The following is a 19,524-nucleotide window of genomic DNA, read 5'->3' on the forward strand; positions in this document are numbered from 1 at the left end:
TGCGATCATACAGAGCAGACTGGCTTTGAACAGCAGGAGGCTCCAAGAGATCTGGCTTAAGAGCCTCAACCTGCTTGTACACCCCAAGTATTCCTGCCTCCCATTCCAAAAGTCCATCTTGAGCACAGCTTCTCTTCCCTAGTCCACATTTCCTAGCAGCTGAACCTTACCCTGCATGAGTCCCTGAGACACAGCATCTGGCAAATCCTCATGAATTATGGAAAAAGAATGGGAAGTGCTGCTGGCTTAGGAACAAGCTCCTGTGCACCAGCTGCTCTGTAACTGCCTAATCAGAAGAATCAGCCTGGCCAGGCCTGCAGGATACCCTTGTAGGACATCAAAGTGTTTGTCCTTCACCTTGCTTGTAGCCCAGCCTAGAAGCAAGGTCCCAAAGATAGTGTTCTTCTATCAAGGCACAGCCTTCCCAGCAGCACTAGTCAGTGCTTACAGCTTACATAGCATCAGACCAAAAGAGTCTTTGCCAAAGGTACCCTTCCACTTCCCCCCCCCCAGTAGTATCTGGCCATAACACTGTTTCCCACTCAGACTCTTCCTGGGCTTTTCACTTTCTGCCTTCCCATGCTTTTGCCACCACCTACCTTCCCCTTTCCCACCATGACTTTTGAGACAATGCTGCATTTAGTCACTCCCGCTCACATCTGACCTTCCAACACAGTAAGTTATTACAACCCCAAGTTCCCCAGTTGTCCAACCCTGTTGGTTTGTGATATAAGATTAATTCTTGAGACCAAATAGAAGAAAACATTTATTGATTGCTTTTTTTTTTTTTTTTTTTAAATTTTGAGACAGATGTGAGGAGTTACTCCCAGCTGACAGACCGGAGCGTGAAGTCTCCATGTGTATCAAAGTAGTCAAAGACAGAGAGACCGAGCCGGTTGGGGAATGAGAACTGGTGGCCTGGCAGGTGGACAGTCACATCGCTTGGGTTGATGCTGAAAGTGATCTGCAAAACAAATGGAAGAGTCAGAGAAAACTTCTGTCAGGATACCCTCAAGCCTTTCCCATTCTGCAGAGTGAACACACTCAACAGCATAACTTGATCTTCAGCAGCAGGAGTGTTCTTCTAGTCTTCCAAGTGACGCCTATTCCTTGCTCAGTTCAACAGTAACATCCCTTGGAGCTACAGAGCTTGCACATTTGATTCCCACCCTTTGCTACTGCTCAGAGATCTGGATGGTAGCACTGACCAAGCAGGAGAAGCCACCCACCTCTGAGCCAGCTCAGAGTACAGTACATATGGAGAGTGTATCCCAGGCTTTACCTCTATAGGAGCTCCCTTCTGGAAAGGGAAGACTGTCTCCCTTTGCTCTGTACCCCATTCTTCCATTTTCTTTGAGTTGCACACAATGAGGTTCACATCACCATGAGCATCAAAGCGGGGGTTGAAGTGAAGTCCCAGGTGGGTTGAGTCCTTGCCCAGATTCATCACAAAGCTGCAAAGAAAGGAGACAAACACCGTGTTGCATGCTGCACACTGAGTCTAGGTCTGTTCTGTCAAGCCCAGCTGAGGGTGCACTGTTCAGGTTTGCTGTGCAGCCCTGAACATGGAGTTACTCTGCACCCAAACCAACTCCCTAGAAGTTACTTGTCACTGTGTTCCTTTCAGCCCTAAACAGTTAGCTGGTGCTGCACTTTGCCTGACAGCCACAGCTTCTCCCCACCCTGCAGGCAGCTGCAGTAATTGCCATCTCATTAGCTATCCCAAAGCATCTTGCAATGGTAGTGGGAGGAAACAACTTCCCAGCCTGCTGTCCACCTTGCCTCCAGGCCTCTTACTGAGATGAGAAGTGGGAAGGAATATTATTTGGCAAGAGAAAGCCCAGGAGGCTTCACGCTGACAGTATCAAACTTCAAAGGCACTGGGAAGAGCTGGGACATGTTTCCTGGAACACCGCTAGTGCTGGTACAGCACTCCAGGCTCCACCTCACCTAACAAGGAGTTCTGCCAATAGCAGAGCTGCATGTGGGTTGGGAACTACTGCAGAGTCCCCAACCCTGGGCCCCAGCCACTGATCTCTGCAAAGATAGGAGCACTTCTAGTGCACCTGTCCACTCACTACTTTTTCCCCATTCCTTCCCCACCAGCATACAACAGGCATCTCTACTGGATGAACACCCTGAGACCACACTATCACCTCCAGTGGGACCAGTAGTTTCATCACTGGCATCATTATGGGTCTGTGGCTTAGAGCATCCATGACAGCAGAACACCTAAGATGTCCCCAGCTGCTTGAGCTGTAGTCTGCCCAAGACAGCAAAGTACAGAAATGGTGCTCCTGGGCATCCTTCATGCAGGGGAAAGGATGTGGCTTTTAGGATGGTCTCAAGCCACATCTCAGTATAGATTGAGCTTCCATTTCCTTTACTCTATGCTATAGAGGATGTGGTCACTGCCAGTGCGTGCAGCTGGAGCTTCACATCTGCTCTGGCTTAGTCCCTTGGCAGTAGAGCATGTCTGCAAAGTGCATTAGGCAATGACTCACCGGGAAACACTGCTGATGTTAACCCTTTTCAAAGCTGCTCCACTCCCACCCAAGGGAGGGGATTCCTTCTGTCCCCACTAGCAGAAGCCAACTCAGCATGGTGCTTTGGCCACACCCGGGTGGCACAGCTCAGCTTACCTTTTGGCATTCGGTGCGATTATCCCCTTGACAGTGAGGCGCTGGCCAGGCTTGAGACCCAAGTTGGTGCACACTGGTCCCTGCTGAACGTGGAGGCAGAGACATTAGCTCAACACCTGCTAGCTCCCTCATTTTGGCAGCTCTCCTTGCTGCCTCAGTGTAGTACAGTGCCTTGGACCAAGGGAGAGACAGGGACACTCCCTTTCCCTAGGGCAAGGCACATGGGACACCCCAGAGAAGTCACTCCAATCAGACAAACCATGTGCCTGATTTCCCAACCTTCTCCTTTGCTGCTGTCATCAACATATCTATATTTCATGGCAGTGAGTGAAAGTACCTGCAAGCTCCCATCACACCCATTCTGTCCCAAACACACCCATGTACTGTATAGGTCTCATGTCATCCCAAGAAACCTGGCTGTGCAGGGATGGAGCCTCTACTCTGTTCCCCTGGCTCGGATTTGGGCCTCAAGCCTTGCTTCAGTCCAAGAGCTCAGACATTCCACTCCCTTTTGTCCAGGGGCTTACTTGCTGAAAATTTAACATTTGCGAGAAATTTGCATGCACCTTTCTGCATTTTGTCAAGCAGAAAGTATGCTACTACTCATATCCATATGTGTTCATTGCCCAGTCTGTCCCCTGGTGCAACCACAAGAATACTAGGAATTTTTTCTTCTACCAAAGTTTCATTTGCACTTGGGGCACTCCCTGATTATTCCCTCTCAGACTACTGCAAGAAATCAAAATGCAAACACTTCCCTGATACAAGCATCCCTCCAACAGTCCTTGGTATTCATAGAAGGGCACTTTAGAAGAGTGCATTTTCATACAAGAAATAATGATTGAGTGACTCATGAAAACTGCAGCCAGGAAGCAAGCAATAGGGCAGCCCAGAAAAGGAGACACTCAGAAAGCAATAAATAATACTTCAGCTGCCTCCCTGGAGCAGAACCTCTGCAAAACAGGTTACCCCAGCTCAGAAACCAATCCAGCAAGGACCCCCCACATATCTCCCCAGAGGAATCCTGCAGGGGAAAAGAAAAATCCTGCCTGAACAAGAAATAGCAGCCACCCCTCTGTAATAGGTGCAGCAGGGATCTTGACTCTCCTAGGAGCAGACACGCAGCTCTAACAGAGTCTCCAACACAGGGACTGATGAGCAGGTAGAGGGTAGCACAAGCACCCTGCTGCCAAGCCAGCATCTTCCCCGTAGCCCCTCTCCTGGGCTCCATCCTCCCCATTCCCTCCCTACTCACACAAGACATGGTGCTGCTATGCAGGCTGATGCTCCTTTCTTCCAAGGTGCAAAAGTCCCAGGCAAGTAGCTGCAGGACCACACCCTTGCCTTTAAATAGATGGAGAGCTGAATAGTGCCAGCCCTTCACCAACCTCAGCCACCAATAGGATCGAGAATAAGGTGGGAGGAGTTCGTTTGGGGGAAGGGAAGATGTGTCTCCTCCTTCCCTCATCCAGGCCCCTCTCCAGGCTGCTAATCCCAACCCTTCCAAGCAGGCTGCTGGCCACTCCAGGAGGAGATCCAGCTGTGTGTGGCCATGAACTCAATGGAAAATAGTTTCACAATGAGTATTTTATCCAAGCCTTTCATCCCACATGGAAAATGGTCAGATGGATCAAGGCTTGGCAGAAAGTGTCTAGGGGCTGGGCTCCTCATCTCCACTAAACTAGGAGTCAGAATATCACTGAGGGTATACAGTGCCTCAGAAACTCTCTCTGGTCCAGGTACAGAGGATGTGGGGAGTCTCAGCCATACCAACAAGCCTTGTGGTCCCATAGAGCTGTCCAGCTTCTGACCCAGACCTTGCCACCAAGGTAGAGGATCCAAAGAAGGGAAAGCAGCCACTCTTCTGCAGAACCCCTAATTTCCCTCAAAACCACGTGGGGACTGCAAGCCTGGAGGAGTCCTCTTGGAAAAATGGGGAGTGTTCATCCTAGAAAGCTCAGTGTCAGTCTCTTGCACTTACTCTAGGCACATCTGAAAGGCTGAGAAACAAGGGGATGGGGGCAAAATGCTCTGTTATAATAAACTATGGGATCTATAGGTCTTTTAGCTGCCTCCACTTTGTGTTCTCTTTGTGGCAAGCGTGATTCACTCTGGGTGAAAGGATCCCTTTGGAAAAAGTTACCCAATTACTACATGGCTCAATTGTAATTATGCTGAAAGAAGAGGAAAAAAAATTCAGGCAGCAGGCCAAGCCTGTGGCTTCAATCTTTCCTTGTCTTGCATATTTGTCTCTAAATCACAAGACGCTCTTTGATTTCCTCAAGAGGAAGAAACAGAAGAGGCAAAACAGAAACACACTGAAATGCTTTCTTCTTCCCTTTCTATGAGGCCCATTGGTTCTCCATCTCTTGGGGCTGAGGACGTGACTGAACCCACCTCTCTCACCCCAGTCACTGCAGAACCCCAGAGGCTTGTTGGGTACTTCTAGTTGGTCCCATCAATGTCAGCAGAGGTAGCAGGGAGAGCCTCCTACCTTCTAAAGCTCAGGAGGGAACAAAATTGTTCCAGCTTTTGGGCCAGATCTCTGAACACCCTTTGACACAAGTGGCTGGATGAGGAGGGATTGTTCCTTTGCAAGAAATGATGGACCACGAAGGGAAATTTCTAGATATTTACTCATGGAGGAGGCTGTTTAAAAAATGAAGGGGAAGTTCCATGTCTCCAGCAGTGATTGTGGGAGCTGTAACCTGTCCTTCGTAGCCACCAGCTCCAGGAGTCATGCATGCCCAAGGATGTTCCTCCAAAAGCTGCTGGGAAGATTAGAGACTAGCTCATGGATAACAGGTAACAACAAGAAAGGGAATACCATCCCAGGGCCCAAAGGAGATGCTGGAAGTGTATTCACATCAAGGAAATTTGACCTTTAGAACCAAGTCTCCCTTTGGTGGCCCATGCTTGTCTGTTTGAAGCCCAGGGCTCTCCAGTGGCTTTTCAGGAGTCCAGAATAAAAATGCCCGATGTTAGCACAACAGGTTATCCAGTCTCTGAGGCGAGGGAGTAGTGGGATGTCCCATTGCCTGTGGGCCATGAGCTTCTAGCATTGGTACAACTCTGTGTCTCCCTTCCTACTGCTGGATTGAAGCCACTATGGAGAGATGCCAAAACCTAAAGGTTGAGGATCAGTGTCCTTATGAGGCATGGATGAATTCAAGGAAAGGAAGGTCTTGCTCACCATGTTCCTGGCAGCACTCCTACCCACTTCACCACACTGAAGATGCAGAGGTATTGGCCCATTATTTTCAGGACAGGATTGGCATGAGAAGGGCCACTGTGGGTTGAGAAGGACAGAGCCAGGACAGTTAGATTTGGTAATCCTCACCTCCCATCACCTCATTCCTTATCAGTGTTTGGCTGGTCAGCCAACAAAGGGATGTCCTGGCTAATTATCAGCACATTTAATCTGCTAAGGATGGAGATGAGGAAGATGAATATAAGTCACAGCAGATCTTGGTGGCACAGGCTCATTCTGCTGTGTGGGATCTCATCAATGGGATAAATCTCTTCTCCTCTAGCCTTCTAGCTAGGAGACGTCTTCTTTATGTAAGTGGAAGGGAGTGAGTTGACCTTATACTGTTGCTGCAAATGGTGCCCTTGGCCATGACAAGCTACTTGGCCAGAGGGAGCTGCAGATAAAGAGAAAGGAGCAATGTCTGTGGGATGTTAATTCGGTAGCACCTGAGCCTTGGCTATGATGGTGAGGCAGGTGGTATCTACAACTGCACCTGCTTTCTCCAAATTGTGATCTTGTGCCCTGAGCAGGACAGGGAGAGGAGAAAGTGAGGTGGGAGAGCAGACTACTGTGGCAGGGGCAGACTAAATTTGCATTTACAAGTGAACACGATGCCAGAAATTACAACAAAGAGAGACCCATCAAGCATGTCCTATGCCAGAGGTTAGGCATCCCTCTCAGGTCCTGGCCAAAGGCATCTGTGGTTTCATGATTAAGAGACAGCTCAGCTCCTGAGAAGGCTCACTGTCCTCTCACTAGTCTTCCCTTGCACAATGTCCCCATCTCTTTGGAAACAGCAAATTGCCTTTGTTTGGTGAGAAATCCCAGACAATTCTCAAACAATTGCTGCTGCCTTTGGGGCTTGAGATCAACCCCTAATTCTGGCTGTGACCCACCATTGCTGTAGGAGGAATCAGACCCCCATCTGTTACTAAATCTGCCCATGGTTCTCACTGTAGCTCTTTTTCTAGAGCCTCAGCTTTCTGCCTGCACTCCTCTACTGCCAAAAACACCAATGCTGATCTCTCCATACTGAGGTGACACCACTTCTTGAGCTCCCAGCTCCTCTCATGGACATCCCCACCCTTTCCAACATGGATGCTGTAATTCAGCTTGGGATGAAGATGGAAACATGATTGCAAAAGGTAAGTTTCATCACTGCAGCTAGCTTTAATGTAGGTACTGCCTTCTGGTCTTGCTGATACGCACTGCTGTGGATCAGCATAACTAGATGGATCCTGAGCTCTGAGGGCTGAGTCCAGCTGCTTCAAGTCCAGGGTTGACCTGCTCAGCGTTCCATCACAGAATCACAGACTCATTAAGGTTGGAAAGACCATTTAGTCTAATCATCAGCCTACGTCTGTGACCACTCTACACTATGTCACTCAGTGCCACATCTACCCTTTTCTTGAAAAAAAAAAAACAAACTTGTTGAGCTATTGGGTGGCTCTGACCAAGTCTTTCAGCAGCTAACGAAGAAACGTCCTGGTCAGACATTTGTCTGAGGGCATCCTGAGCCTAAACCTTGGAGGACTGGAGAAATGGCTTGGCTGAAAAGCCTATGCACTACGTGATCAAAGTCCACCTGTACACATCACTCCTCAGCTGGCAAGGGCCTGTTTAGGCAGCAATTACTCCCTCTGTGATTTCCACATCTTTAGACTGGGAGAGCATCTTTGTACCTGTTTAGCCACTTTGTATTACGTGGGCTGTGGTTTTTCTTTAATTCAGGATTAGGTGCACTAAACTTGGATTTATTATCTTGCAGACTCCGAGCCTCACATCAGGAATGAGCCACAGCAGGATCTCCCAACTTTCCTGCTGGAATGTTTCCGACCACATCCAATTTCCTGGATTAAGAGTTGCTTATTAGGCTCCTGCTCCTGCTGACTCCAGGATCTCTACTTTCATTAAATCAGAATGGAAATATGTTCCCCAGTGGTGAAGATAACCCTGCAAAAGTTATCAAAGAGTGTCTAGGCATTGTAACTTATCTGGGAGAGCCTGAAATTACAGCTTGGGGAAGCATGGATGACTCCTGCTCATGCTAATGACACTGGGATGTATTGGACGCACCTCAAAGTGCTGCTGGGGTGTTCCCCAAATTGGGGTTCCCCACCTCCACCCCCGCTTTGGCCGCTCATATCAGGCTCCATCTCACCCCCAGGGCATAAACCCCATCCAGGCACAGCTTGTTTGTTGCACCTGGTTTCCTAGAGACATCTGTGAGGCTGCAGGATGGGCATAACATCCTGACCAGCTGCTGGGTCATGGATGGGAAGCAGCTGTGCCAATCCATGGAGATGGCTGCCTCATGCCATTTGGGTGCCTTCTAGCATGCAACAATAATGATAAGCCACCAATGATGATAGAAATATTAATGGTACAAAAAAAAAAAAAAAAAAAAAAGATATTGATTAACTCAGATGTAAACCCCACAACAGGTGACTTATCTGAGAGATTTCAGGCCATTGCATTTTGGTTTAGGAGCATCTGGCACAGGGTAGCAAGCAAAGGCAAATCAACCCAAAGAATGGTGGCCTGATGCCTTAGGAAATGATGCCCTTAGTTTTTTTTTCATTTTATTCTGTTTTGTTTTGTTTTGTTTTGCCAGAGATATTCACTGGCACAGGCTGCCCAGAGCAGCTGTGGGTGCCCCATCCCTGGAGGTTCAAGGCCAGGTTGGATGGGGCCCTGGGCAGCCTTAGCTGGTGGGTGGCAGCCCTGCACACAGCACAGGCTGGGACTGAGTGGGCTTTGAGGTCCCTTCCAACCCAACCATTCTGTGATTCTATGTTGCTCACAGTGGTACAGCTCAGATGGAGTGTCCAGCTCTGACATGAAGTTTGAAGTTGATAATATTTCTTATTTTGAAAACAAGCAAACAAACAAGATATCAAATTCTGAATGGTGTGGTCAATTTCCATCTTTCCTTAAATAAATACTTCTGAATAAACAGAAAGAAAGAAGAAAGTAGAAGTGTTGGGGTGCAGTGTGCTTTGCTCTGCTGTGCAGACATTGCAGAAGAGACTTCCATCCTGACCTTTAAGAAGTGACATGTTTTTTTGGGGGTTGGACTCGATGATCTCTGGAGGTCCCTTTCAACCCCTACGATTCTGTGATTCTGTGATTCTGTGATTCTGTGAAAGCAGAGCTCCAAGCTCAGCAGATGCTGACAAGAGGGAAAGCACTGCTGCCACTTGGCTGGACCTTGGCTAATGATTTCCATAAGGCCTGCAACATCAGCCCAGTGCTGGAGAGAAAGGGAATATGACCCTGTGTTTTAGGTGAGGAATATTCCTGGGCTAATTGTTAGTGCTGGGAGTGCAAGGGAAAGAAAATGCAACTGCACAGGTGTATGGGTACAGATGGGCAGGAGAGCTGCAGGCTCCCAGCTGACTGCAGTAACACTGCTGCAATACCCACATCAGCACCCTCACTGTAGCTAAGAAATTTACTATTTATTGACTCTATTTCAAACCTAAACTACCTGCTGAGGCATATTACCTGTTTGGGGTTGCTGTCTGTTAGGAGTGACTTTTGAGACACACTGGGCAGAGGTTTGTTTGCTGTGTTTAATATGCAGATTGCAAATGGGTGCTGTGCTGGAACATGTTGAGGCAGCCCAGGCACTGGTTTCAGCTCTTCCAGGAGCCAAGGCTGGGGAGCAGTGTGCTCATGGAATACAGGCACGTTCCTCCTGCAACACCCATGGGACCGAAACTCAGCCACGATGTGTGTACAAAGCAGCCTGCAAAGGTGATCCCAAAGCAAGGGAACTTGAATTGGCTTTGATGGTGGGATGATGAAACCCTAAAGCACACCAAAGTCAGCATGCTTCTTGACCCACTGACATTCCCTCAGAAGTCCCAGTTGTCATCCCTCATTTCGTGCCCCGTTCTATAGGGCTGCCCTGAGTCCTGTTGGATAGCAGCAGCCTGCTGCAATACAGGCGTTTGGAACAATTGCCCTCCTGCTCCTAAGATGCCTGTTCTGCATTGGGATGAGCTGCTGAAATGGGAGAATGTTTCGACACAGCTGGGCAGCCTCCCTTCCCTGAGGCATGGCAAGCAGAAGAGACGTGCTGCTTGGGGATGGAAAGCGCTGTGTTCTGATGCTATCGCGGATAGGAGGCAGTGGGAAATGCTGGGGCGCATCATCCTGTGATGCTCCCACCCATGAGAAGGGACCATGGCTTCCCATGGGGCTGGTGGTGCTTGCTGGTGGTGGTCTCCAGAGACACATGGCACTGCAGTGGTGGGGCTGTGCTGCTCTCCAGGGACTTCTCCCTCCTTTCAAGAACCACGTGGATGTGGCACTGAGGGGCATGGATAGTGTGCGTGGTGGGGATGGGCTGAAGATTGGACAAAGTGAACTTAGTGGTATTCTTCAAACTTAGTGATTCTTTAAGTCCATCAGTTGTTTTGGATGAGCCCTATATGGCCCATAGACAACTGGGTCATGGGGCATGTACTTTCCTCTGTGCCAGTGCATTGAAACAGTGGTTGGAGAGCTTGGCCAGTTGTGGGAGAAGGGTCACCTTCACACAAGCACTTACTCCACTCCTTCTTGTAATAATCTATTTTGGTGCCTATGAAATATGGAGCTACATGCTCATTTCCCCATGGCCATCAAGATTTGCATGTGCATGCGAGTCTCAAATCCTACAGTCTAGGAGTTTTCTTGTGTAGGGTAGATTATCTTCAAAACACCTGGACATCTAAGAGGTACAGCCTCCAGGCTCTTGGGCACTTACTCAAGAACAGGCGACAACCAGGATGCAATATTTCCATTCCCACCAAAGCAAGCTGTGAAAAGCAGGGAGGTTCTCCTGGCCTCTGTACTCATGCAATGTGCTGGGTTCAAGCTGTGCTATAATGCTCTTCCTGCTCTGCAAGGAGCATCGTGAGTGCAACAGTGGAGTTGGAGTGGTGCACACTCTCTGGTGGACTCCTGCTTTCATCTCCATGAGAAGTCTCTGAGCTTGATTTTGGTGGAAGGATGCTGTTCTCTGTCTCCTAGAGGCATGTGGAGTGGTCCAGAAAGTACCAACCCCCAACACACCTCTTGGCAAGAGCCAAGCTAGTGCGTGTTCAGGACAAGAGCATGAGGGAGGTCTGTGAGCGAGCAGGCACCAGCCATGACTTTCCTAGAGAGAAACGTGTAGGGAGAAATAGTCTCAGTGCTGCCAGCACACTCCTTTTCAACAATAGCAATGTCAGCATGGATGTGTGCTGTGTGCCAGGGCTCCCGATGCCTTTGGGGACTTTGTGTGCCCCTGACAAGATGCAGGGAGAAATGCCATTCTCAGCACAGAAACAAAGGCGGTTGTTTCCCTTTGCCTGTTCTTTCAGGGTAAAGGGGAGGGAAACTAGTAGAGATCTGAAAGGGGCCTCCTCCCCATGCAGGACTTTATGTGGTCACCCTTGAGGTCCCAGCCGCCCTTGGGGTCCCAAGCCCTCTCTTGAGGACATGGAAGAGATTGGCATTAACTATAGCTCTTACATAAGGGAGAAGCAAAGAAGTAAGGGGACGTGGAACCAGGCTTTCTTGAACTGGGGCCACTCTGTGTCTTGGGAAGAATCAACCACTTGCTCCTGGCCTGTGTGCATGTTGTGGTCTGAGCAATGTCAATATCTGTACTAGGGTGGGTTCGCTGAAACCTTGTTCCCAGGTCTAGGGCTTCCTCCAACTTAATAAGCCCCTGGTAAGCTGAGCAAGGGGAGTCCCAGGGTTACAGAGGCTGGGGTCAGGCCAGCCTCAAAACGCAGGGCTCAACCTTCTTTAAACCGAGGCAGCCAGCTGGGATGCTCTCGAAGACTGGTCCTGGATGCTGACCAGCTCCTCACAGAGTCACTGTTTCCACTTTGGGAAACCAGAGCTCTGGCCACATTTACAGTACAGTGGGAGGATGTGAAAAGCCCTGGACAGGAGAGTATCCCTCAGAGTTAAACCAAGATCATAGAATCATTTCAGTTGGAAAAGACCTCTAAGATCGCCTCTTCCAACCTCCAGCCCATCTCCAACATGCCCACTGACCACGTCCCTCAGTGCCACATCCACACGGTTCTGGAACACCTCCAGGGATGGTGACTGCACCACCTCCCTGGGCAGCCTGTGCCACTGCAGCACCGCTCTTTCAGAGAAGAAATTTCCTCCAATATCCAACCTGAACCTCCCCTGGTGCAACATGAGGCGATCACTTCTCGTCTTATCACGTTACCTGGAAGAAAGAATGATGGGTGGGTGAGTGGTGATTTCAGCTTTGAAACTCTATGGCACAGAGGGGCACCGTGGCTGGGCACAAAGTAAGGGGAGGCATGACGGATGATGCCAAACGCTGCAGGCTGGCCCAGATGGAGCTGATTAAGTGCACACAAAGCACAGCCGTGACTTGGAGACGTACCGCGGGGCTGGCAGCTGCACTGCACGCTGTTCACTCCCTGGGATGCAGCCCTGTGCTTGTTGGCTGCCAGCAGCCCCAAGCTGGAAACATGGGTGAGTGAACTGTTGCTGAATGGGGCTGGGGGGAAGCAGGCAGAGAAACAGTTTCAAAAGGAACAACTCCTTTCTACCTAATTGCATTCTTTTTCTCTTGCCATGAGAGACAACTCGTGGCAACTGAGGCCTCTGGTATCTTAAGGGATATGAGCTGGTGCCTGGTGGAGTGGATGGTGGCAGGGGTGCATGGCTCACACCCCATTTGTACAAGGAACTTACAGGGAGCTGTTGCTGATAGTTGTAGTTGAAAGGAGAAAGGCAACTAAAAGAGGGGAGATTTAGGTTCGGTTTTAGGAGAAAATCTTTCACTCAGAGAGCAGTGAGGCACTGGCACAGGCTGCCCAGAGAAGCTGTGGGTGCCCTGTCCCTAGAGACTCAAGGCCAGATTGGATGGGGTCTTGGGCAGCTGAGCTGGGGGGTGGCAGCCCTGCCCACAGCATGGGGTGGGACTGTGTGGGTTTGAAGTTCCCCTCCAATCTGAGCCATTCTATGATTCTATGACACCTGTGAGTGGAAAGTGGCCTTGGGGGTGAGAAAGACTACTTCTGGAGATAGTTCTCCTGAGCATCTCCTGAGCAACGTCGGGTTGTCCATACAGGTAACTGAGTAGAAGGCAGCTCAAAACCTTGCACCAGCAGGTAGGTTTCCAGCGATGCTGGCTGGAGGGCAAACCTATGGCCAGATGGGAGTCACAGTACAGCATTGCTCCATGACGCAGGGCCTCTCACCCCTGAAACTGCTGAGGGAAGGCAGTTCATGAGACTGCCTGTGGTGGATTACAAGGCAGTGAGCTAAAATAGCCTGAGCTCTGCTGGAGGGGTACAGCCAACTCATCCCATGAGACGTGCCAGTCTCCAGGTGACCCAGTCTGTACAGACACATCATTCCCTGGTTGCAAATGGAAGCACAGTGCCATCCTTCATACCTCCACCTCTGAAACTTTGTGGGTGCAACACGAGGGCCTGGCATTGCTTCACACTACTCCTGGGCTCTGCTCACAGTCAGCTGAATCAGCAGCCTCAATGCATTAGGCCAAAGGATGTTAAGTCATGATCAGCAAGTGTCCTGGGACTGTGTGCTGCATCACCTCCTTTGTCTCCATGCTCAAGCCTTACAGAGCTGCCAGTGCTTGGCTGCAGTGGTTCACTGAAACAGCCTGATAGAACTCTCTAGGCTGGCATGATTATTAGTGGCTTTTAATTGCTCTCAACTGGTTCAGCTGCTCAGCATCTTGCAGGGATTGTCTGGAGAGCCAAAATAGCCTGTCTACCAGGAGCACACATTATTTGTGCGCTATTCCAAGGCAAAGTCTAACAACCACACAAGTCTTGGGCTGCTTGGCAAGCTTGCTTGGGTCAGAGCCCATAAAGAAGGAATAGATGACATGGGAATGGTAACGGGGTACCTGAGAAGGATGGAGAGGAGGGGACCACACCTTGCGTAAGGAACAAGGAGTGGCAAAGCATCCAGGAGAGGAGGAACCCAACCGCAGTGCTGGAGGGAGGGCAGATTCTGGCTGCCTCCCCAGGGCAGGCAGGAACAGGCTGCTGCCTCTTGCCATCACCTCCTCCTTTCCCCCACACCGGCTGCTGTGGTACAGGGTGGTGCCGAGGTGCCTGCCTTGGCAAAGGGGCACTCTCACTACAGGTTGGGCAAGTATCGAGCGAGCTCCTGGGATCATGAGCCTGTCTTGGCTCCAATGGAACTTTCCCATGCAACAAATCTTCCCTACCCTGCCAGTCCCAACACCTGCCAGATCCTTCCCTTTCTTTTACCATCTCATGTGGCTGAACACTAACAACATCCCAGCCTGTGATTATTAGTTCCTCATATTAAAGGCATCTGCTCACTGATCAGTATCTTTAGACCGATTTGTTGTCTTTCTGCTGTGGATATACTTCTAGGATGAAATGACTAGCTTGGTAGGTGGTGGGAGAGCATGGATATTGTCTATCTAAACATCAGTATGGCCTATGACATTGCCTCCCATAAGATGCTTTATAGAGGTTGAATCAAAGTACAGGTTGGATGAGGAGACAACAAGGTGGGTCAAAAACTAGGTGAATGGATGAATCTAGAGAGCAGTGATCGGTGGCAATAAGTCCACTAGTTATTAGAATTAACTAATACTGCTCCCCAGGAGTCAGTACTGGGGCCAGTCCTGTATATAACATCATTAATGATCAAGGTGATGGGGCAGAGCACATCCTCAGCAGATTTGCAGCTGACACAGAACTGGGAGGAGCAGCTCACACAACAGAGGCCTGTGCTGCCATCCAGAGGGACTTCAAGAGGCTGGAGAAATGAGATGACAGAAACATGGTGAAGTTCATCAAGGGGAAATGAGAAGTCCTGCTTATGGGCAAGTATGGAAAACAGCTTGGTAGGAAAGGAGTGGGGGATCCTGGTAGACACCAAGTTAAACATGAGTCAGCAATATGCCCTCAGAGCAAGAAAGGGTAACAGTTTTCAGTGGTGCCCAGTGTCAGGACAAAAGGCAATGGGCACAAATTGGAACCATCTCAACATCAGGAAACGTTATTCACTGTGTGGGTGATGGAGCACTGGCACATGTTGCCCAGAGGCTGTGGACTCTCCTCCTTGGAGGCTTGCCTTCAAATCACATTATGCTCAGACAAATGGACACAGGTCTCTCCCTCAGTCTTGCCCAGAGCAGGTGATGCTCTGCAATTGCTGCTAGCATCACCACCCAGCAGTTGCCACAGTAACCACAATTACACAAAGAATTTGGAGCACCTTGGGTAACAAACAGCTGCCATGTGCCTCATTGCGCTCTTGTCCTTACTGCACAGAAGGATGGTGCAGTTTTCCAAAGGTGAGGAAAGGAATATTTTCTATAGAGTAACCAAACAAGCTTCCATCCACCCCATCCTCCCATGCGTTTCCACAGCTTCGTTCTCCACAGACTTGTTCTCTGTGGCAACCGTGTGATTTCATTAGCCACCAAGAAATGAATCTATCCAGGCAGAAAGCCATCACTTATCTCAGTTTCAATAGCAGATGTGGTCCCTAAAGACCCCTCAGCACCAGAGGTCTTAGCTCAAGATGAACGGACATCTGAAGGGCTTGGATAGAGAACTCACCATCCATCAGGACAGTGGGAGGGCATCTGTTTTCTAATAAGATCTACCCATGCTCACTTTCATTATGCACAGGAGTGATAGCAGCAGAGGGAAGCCAAGAAAAACCAGTCTGGCAGGTCTGATGGATCCCTGTATTGCTGATCTCGGCCCCACTAAGGGCAAGAACAGTCCAGTGGCTAAAGACAGCGCTTGTCTTGGGTGGCTCTCTAATTAAGCAAGCAGAGCTAGCAAAGCACATTAGATCTTGGGCCTTGCTTTATTTGGGGATACAAGCATGGATAAGGAGTTTGTTAAGTACCATTCCTCTGGTCATGTAATTGGAGATGGGAGACACAAAAGGGAGAGAGAAACACATACAAAGAGCTCCAATTAAGATGACAGAGAAGCTTCAGAGAACTCTTTGGATGTCCTTTTATTTTTGGAATTTTTCCTCCCCCCCAAGTTATCTGAGGGGAGGAAGAAGGACACCGAGGACAAAGAATTATCCTAGTAAGTTGCATCTAGTTCTGCTGCATGAGCAGTAATTTACTTATGAGCGAGATCTTCCATGCCCTGATCAGATGAGATCTTCAAGGGCTCAGAGACAGCCAAGCCGTTCTCACCTTGATAGGAATGCAGGAGAAGAAAGGAGGTCATTTCCAGCCTACGCTCACACTTTATTATATCCAGAAACACGGTGAGTGTAAGAACATCAATATAGGACATGGACAGTAAGGGAGGCCCAAAGAATCTGCCCCCTGTCCCCTTGGTTCAAACACTAAGCATTATTTTTACAAATAATACAATATTTGAACAATAAATAAGTTAGTATAATAAATAAATTAAAAAAAAAAACATAGAAAGACGAAGCAGCAAGGAATGATTTTGAGGGCTGCAACATTCACAGCAGTAACAATAGCAACATCATACCCACACCTCAGCAGCTGGAGCACAGACCCCCATCAGCCCTTTTCTCTCACCACACCATGGCAAAATCCACTGAGGAGGGGAAATAGGGGAGAGTCATAAAGTTCACTCCTGCTGTGCTTCTGTGGTCTAGGAGCCCTCTCTCACAAGCCCCTTCAGAAGGGGTACTTGAAAACAAGGTACAACCACAGACCGACTGAGTCTGAGTTGTTTGGCACAAAAAAAGGGACAAGGACAGCCTTTTTTCCCTTTCTGCAGTCTTTTCTGACAAATACTGGCATAGCTTTTAAGCGAGTCAGGTCAGGGGGTGGTAGGGAAACACCTCTAAGGAACAGCAGAGAGAAGACAAGAGATGAGGTGATGCTCTCATTCGCTTATTCGCCTGTGGGAGGCAGAGACGCTCTCATTCACTGCTCCAGAATGCTTCTTCAACACACCCTGGCACCGATGGAGATGGGTGGGTGGCAGTGGGTGATACCCCCAGCCATTCCCCTCCCGAGGAGGGGATTACCATAAGGACTGCAGGGATGCAGCTCAGACATCAAGAGTTACGGAGCAAAGGGACAGCAGTAAAAGGCCGCCACTGGTTATCTAAGAGAAAACCGTTAAGATAGCTGTTCCCTAACCCCTGCAGCAGGAGAGGCCACACACTAAAACACTGTTCTGACCCCCCATGTCAGCCTCAAGGCCTCCAGCTCTCTCCCCGAGATACTGGTACTGGCACATGAGGAAGAAAAGGACTCTGTCTGTCATGGGTGGCTCTCAGCAGAAAGGAAACAACTTTAACCCTGCCCCCCTCTCCTCCTGTCCCCAGAAAAGGGCATCGGAATGTGAAGAAACCAGGAAGTGAGGGAAAAGGGTGGTGAGAGAGAATATGGAACAGATAGAGATCTGGGATGGGGAACCCGACTCCTCTGCTCTCGCACATAAAGACCACTACTCATCCAAGCCTGGTATCAACTCTGCAATGCTGTTTACATAGTAATTGGGCACCATATCCTTGGCAGCAGCACTGTCGCTGGCCATGTAGGCCAGTGCCTCTTCCAGGCGGGAGACACCCGTCAGCGTGAGGATGGTAGAGAGGCCGCAGTTCTTGCCAAAGAGGATATCTGTCTCCAGACGGTCTCCCACCATGAGGGTACGGGATGGGTCAATACCAAAACGCTCCACGATGCAATCAAACATGTAGGTATTGGGCTTTCCCACCACCAGCGCCTTGCGGCCTGAAGCTGTTTCCACTGCAGCTGTGAGACTGCCGGTCCCTGGGGGGGGGAAAGGGAAGAAGAAGATATAGGTGCAGGTAGCTCAAGTGAGAATCCTGTCATCGAATCATTAAGGCTCCAAAATACCTCTAAGATCACTTCATCCAACCTCCAGCCCATCCCCACTGACCACGTCCTCAGTGCCAACATCCACACGGTACTGGAACACCTCTAGGGACGGTGACTGCACCACCTCCCTGGGCAGCCTGTGCCACTGCAGCACTGCTCTTTCAGAGAAAAAATTTTCCCCAGTATCCAACCTGAGCCTCCCTTGGTGTATCCCTCTCGTCCTATCATCATTACCTCAGAGAAGAAGCTGATGCTGAACTTGCTACAACCTCCTTTCTGGTCTTTGTAGAGAGTGATGAGATCTCCTCTTGTCCTCCTCTTCACCAGACTGAACTGAACCCCAGTTCCCTCAGCCACCCCCTATAAGTCTTGTGCTCCAGACCCTTCACCACTTTTGTTGTCCTTCCCTGGACACACTCCAGGGCTTCAATGTCCTTCTTGTAGTGAGGGGCCCTAAACTGAACAAAGCACTCAAGGTGCAGCCTCACACTGCTGAGTACAGAGCGATGGTCACCTCCCTGTTTCTGCTGGCTGTGCTACCACTGATACAAGTCAGGATGCTATTGGTCTTCTTGGCCACCTGGGCACACTGCTGCCTTATGTTCAATCTCTCAACTAATAAGCCCAGAAAGGCATGACAGCAATTCCAGCAGCCCTGCTGCTTAGGGAATCTTGTGCACCTTTCTGATGGCCAACACAACAGCCAATCCCACCACCACGACACGGCCGTGAGCTGGGGAGCTCAGCCCCAGTCATAGAATCATTTCAGTTGGAAAGGACCACTAGGATCACCTGGAGCAACCATCAGCCCATCCCCACCATGCCCACTGACCACATCCCTCAGTGCCACATCCACACGGTTCTGGAACACCTCCAGGGTCGGTGACTGCACCACCTCCCTGAGCAGCCTGTGCCACTGCAGCACCACTCTTTTGGCAAAGAAATTTTCCCTAATATCCAACCTGAACCTGCCCCAATGCAACTAGATGCCATTCCCTCTTGCTCTATTGCTGTTACCTGGGAGATAAGGCCGACCCCCACCTCACCACAACCCCCTTTGCAGAGAGCAATAACGTCCCTCCTGAGCTCCTCTTCTCCAGACTTCACACCCCCAGCCTCTCACAAGCCCCACACCACACAAGGGCGCTGCGGGGCTCACCGGGGGTTCGCTGCCCATCGCTCAGCGGGTGCCATGGATCGGGGTCGGTGGCCACCAGCATGCAGCGCGGGTCTCGCAGGTAGGCGCAGGCCTGGGCCAGCTTGGCGAAGGTGAACTGGTCGTCGTAGCCCACCAGCACGGCGTGCACCTGCTCCGCTCCCTGCTCGCCTTCTCCCACCAGGCGCAGCCCGGCGTTCCGCACCTCGCCCCGCAGCCCCTCGCCGCCCAGCACGAAGACGCGGCTCACCGCGCTGCCGTCGCCCGCCCCTCCTCCGCTGAGGAGGTGCTGGCGGAGGAAGAGCGCGGAGCAGAGCGCGGAGCTGAAGACGTGCTCGGCGCGGACGCCGCGGAAGCCCAAGCGGCTGAAGCGCAGCTCCAGCTCGGCCACCGAGCGCCGGCTGTTGTTGCTGACGAAGAGCGCGGCCTTGCCGCTGCGCTGCAGCCGCTCCAGCAGCTCGGGAGCGCCGGGCACGGCGGACTCGCCCGCCCACAGCACCCCGTCGCAGTCGAAGAGCAGCCCCTGCGCCGAGCCCAGCACCTCCCGCAGCGCCGCGCCGCTCAGCCGCCGGCAGCTCGCCATGCCGCCGCCAACGGCCGCCGCCGCGCCGCGCCACGCCCCGACGCCGAGCGG

The 19,524-nt window shown here is 50.5% G+C and overlaps 2 protein-coding genes across 2 annotated transcripts; both read right to left on the bottom strand.

Annotated features, from left to right (window-relative positions):
• Window positions 1-598: 598 nt before the first annotated feature.
• Window positions 599-4,037, bottom strand: LGALS1 (galectin 1). The gene is made up of 4 exons (XM_031600135.2): window positions 3,898-4,037; window positions 2,643-2,725; window positions 1,283-1,454; window positions 599-964 (listed from the first exon to the last, which is right to left on the bottom strand). The coding sequence occupies exons 1-4, from the start codon at window positions 3,904-3,906 to the stop codon at window positions 821-823; spliced, it is 408 nt and encodes a 135-aa protein (XP_031455995.1). The 5' UTR covers window positions 3,907-4,037; the 3' UTR covers window positions 599-820.
• Window positions 4,038-16,332: 12,295 nt separating this feature from the next.
• Window positions 16,333-19,506, bottom strand: PDXP (pyridoxal phosphatase). Its single transcript, XM_031600134.2, has 2 exons — window positions 18,894-19,506; window positions 16,333-17,665 (listed from the first exon to the last, which is right to left on the bottom strand). The coding sequence occupies exons 1-2, from the start codon at window positions 19,471-19,473 to the stop codon at window positions 17,340-17,342; spliced, it is 906 nt and encodes a 301-aa protein (XP_031455994.1). The 5' UTR covers window positions 19,474-19,506; the 3' UTR covers window positions 16,333-17,339.
• Between the last annotated feature and the right edge of the window lie 18 nt (window positions 19,507-19,524).

The sequence above is a fragment of the Phasianus colchicus genome, chromosome 1, assembly GCF_987193195.1.
Source record: "Phasianus colchicus chromosome 1, bPhaCol1.hap1.1, whole genome shotgun sequence".
In the NCBI taxonomy this organism is placed as follows: Eukaryota; Metazoa; Chordata; class Aves; order Galliformes; family Phasianidae; genus Phasianus; species Phasianus colchicus.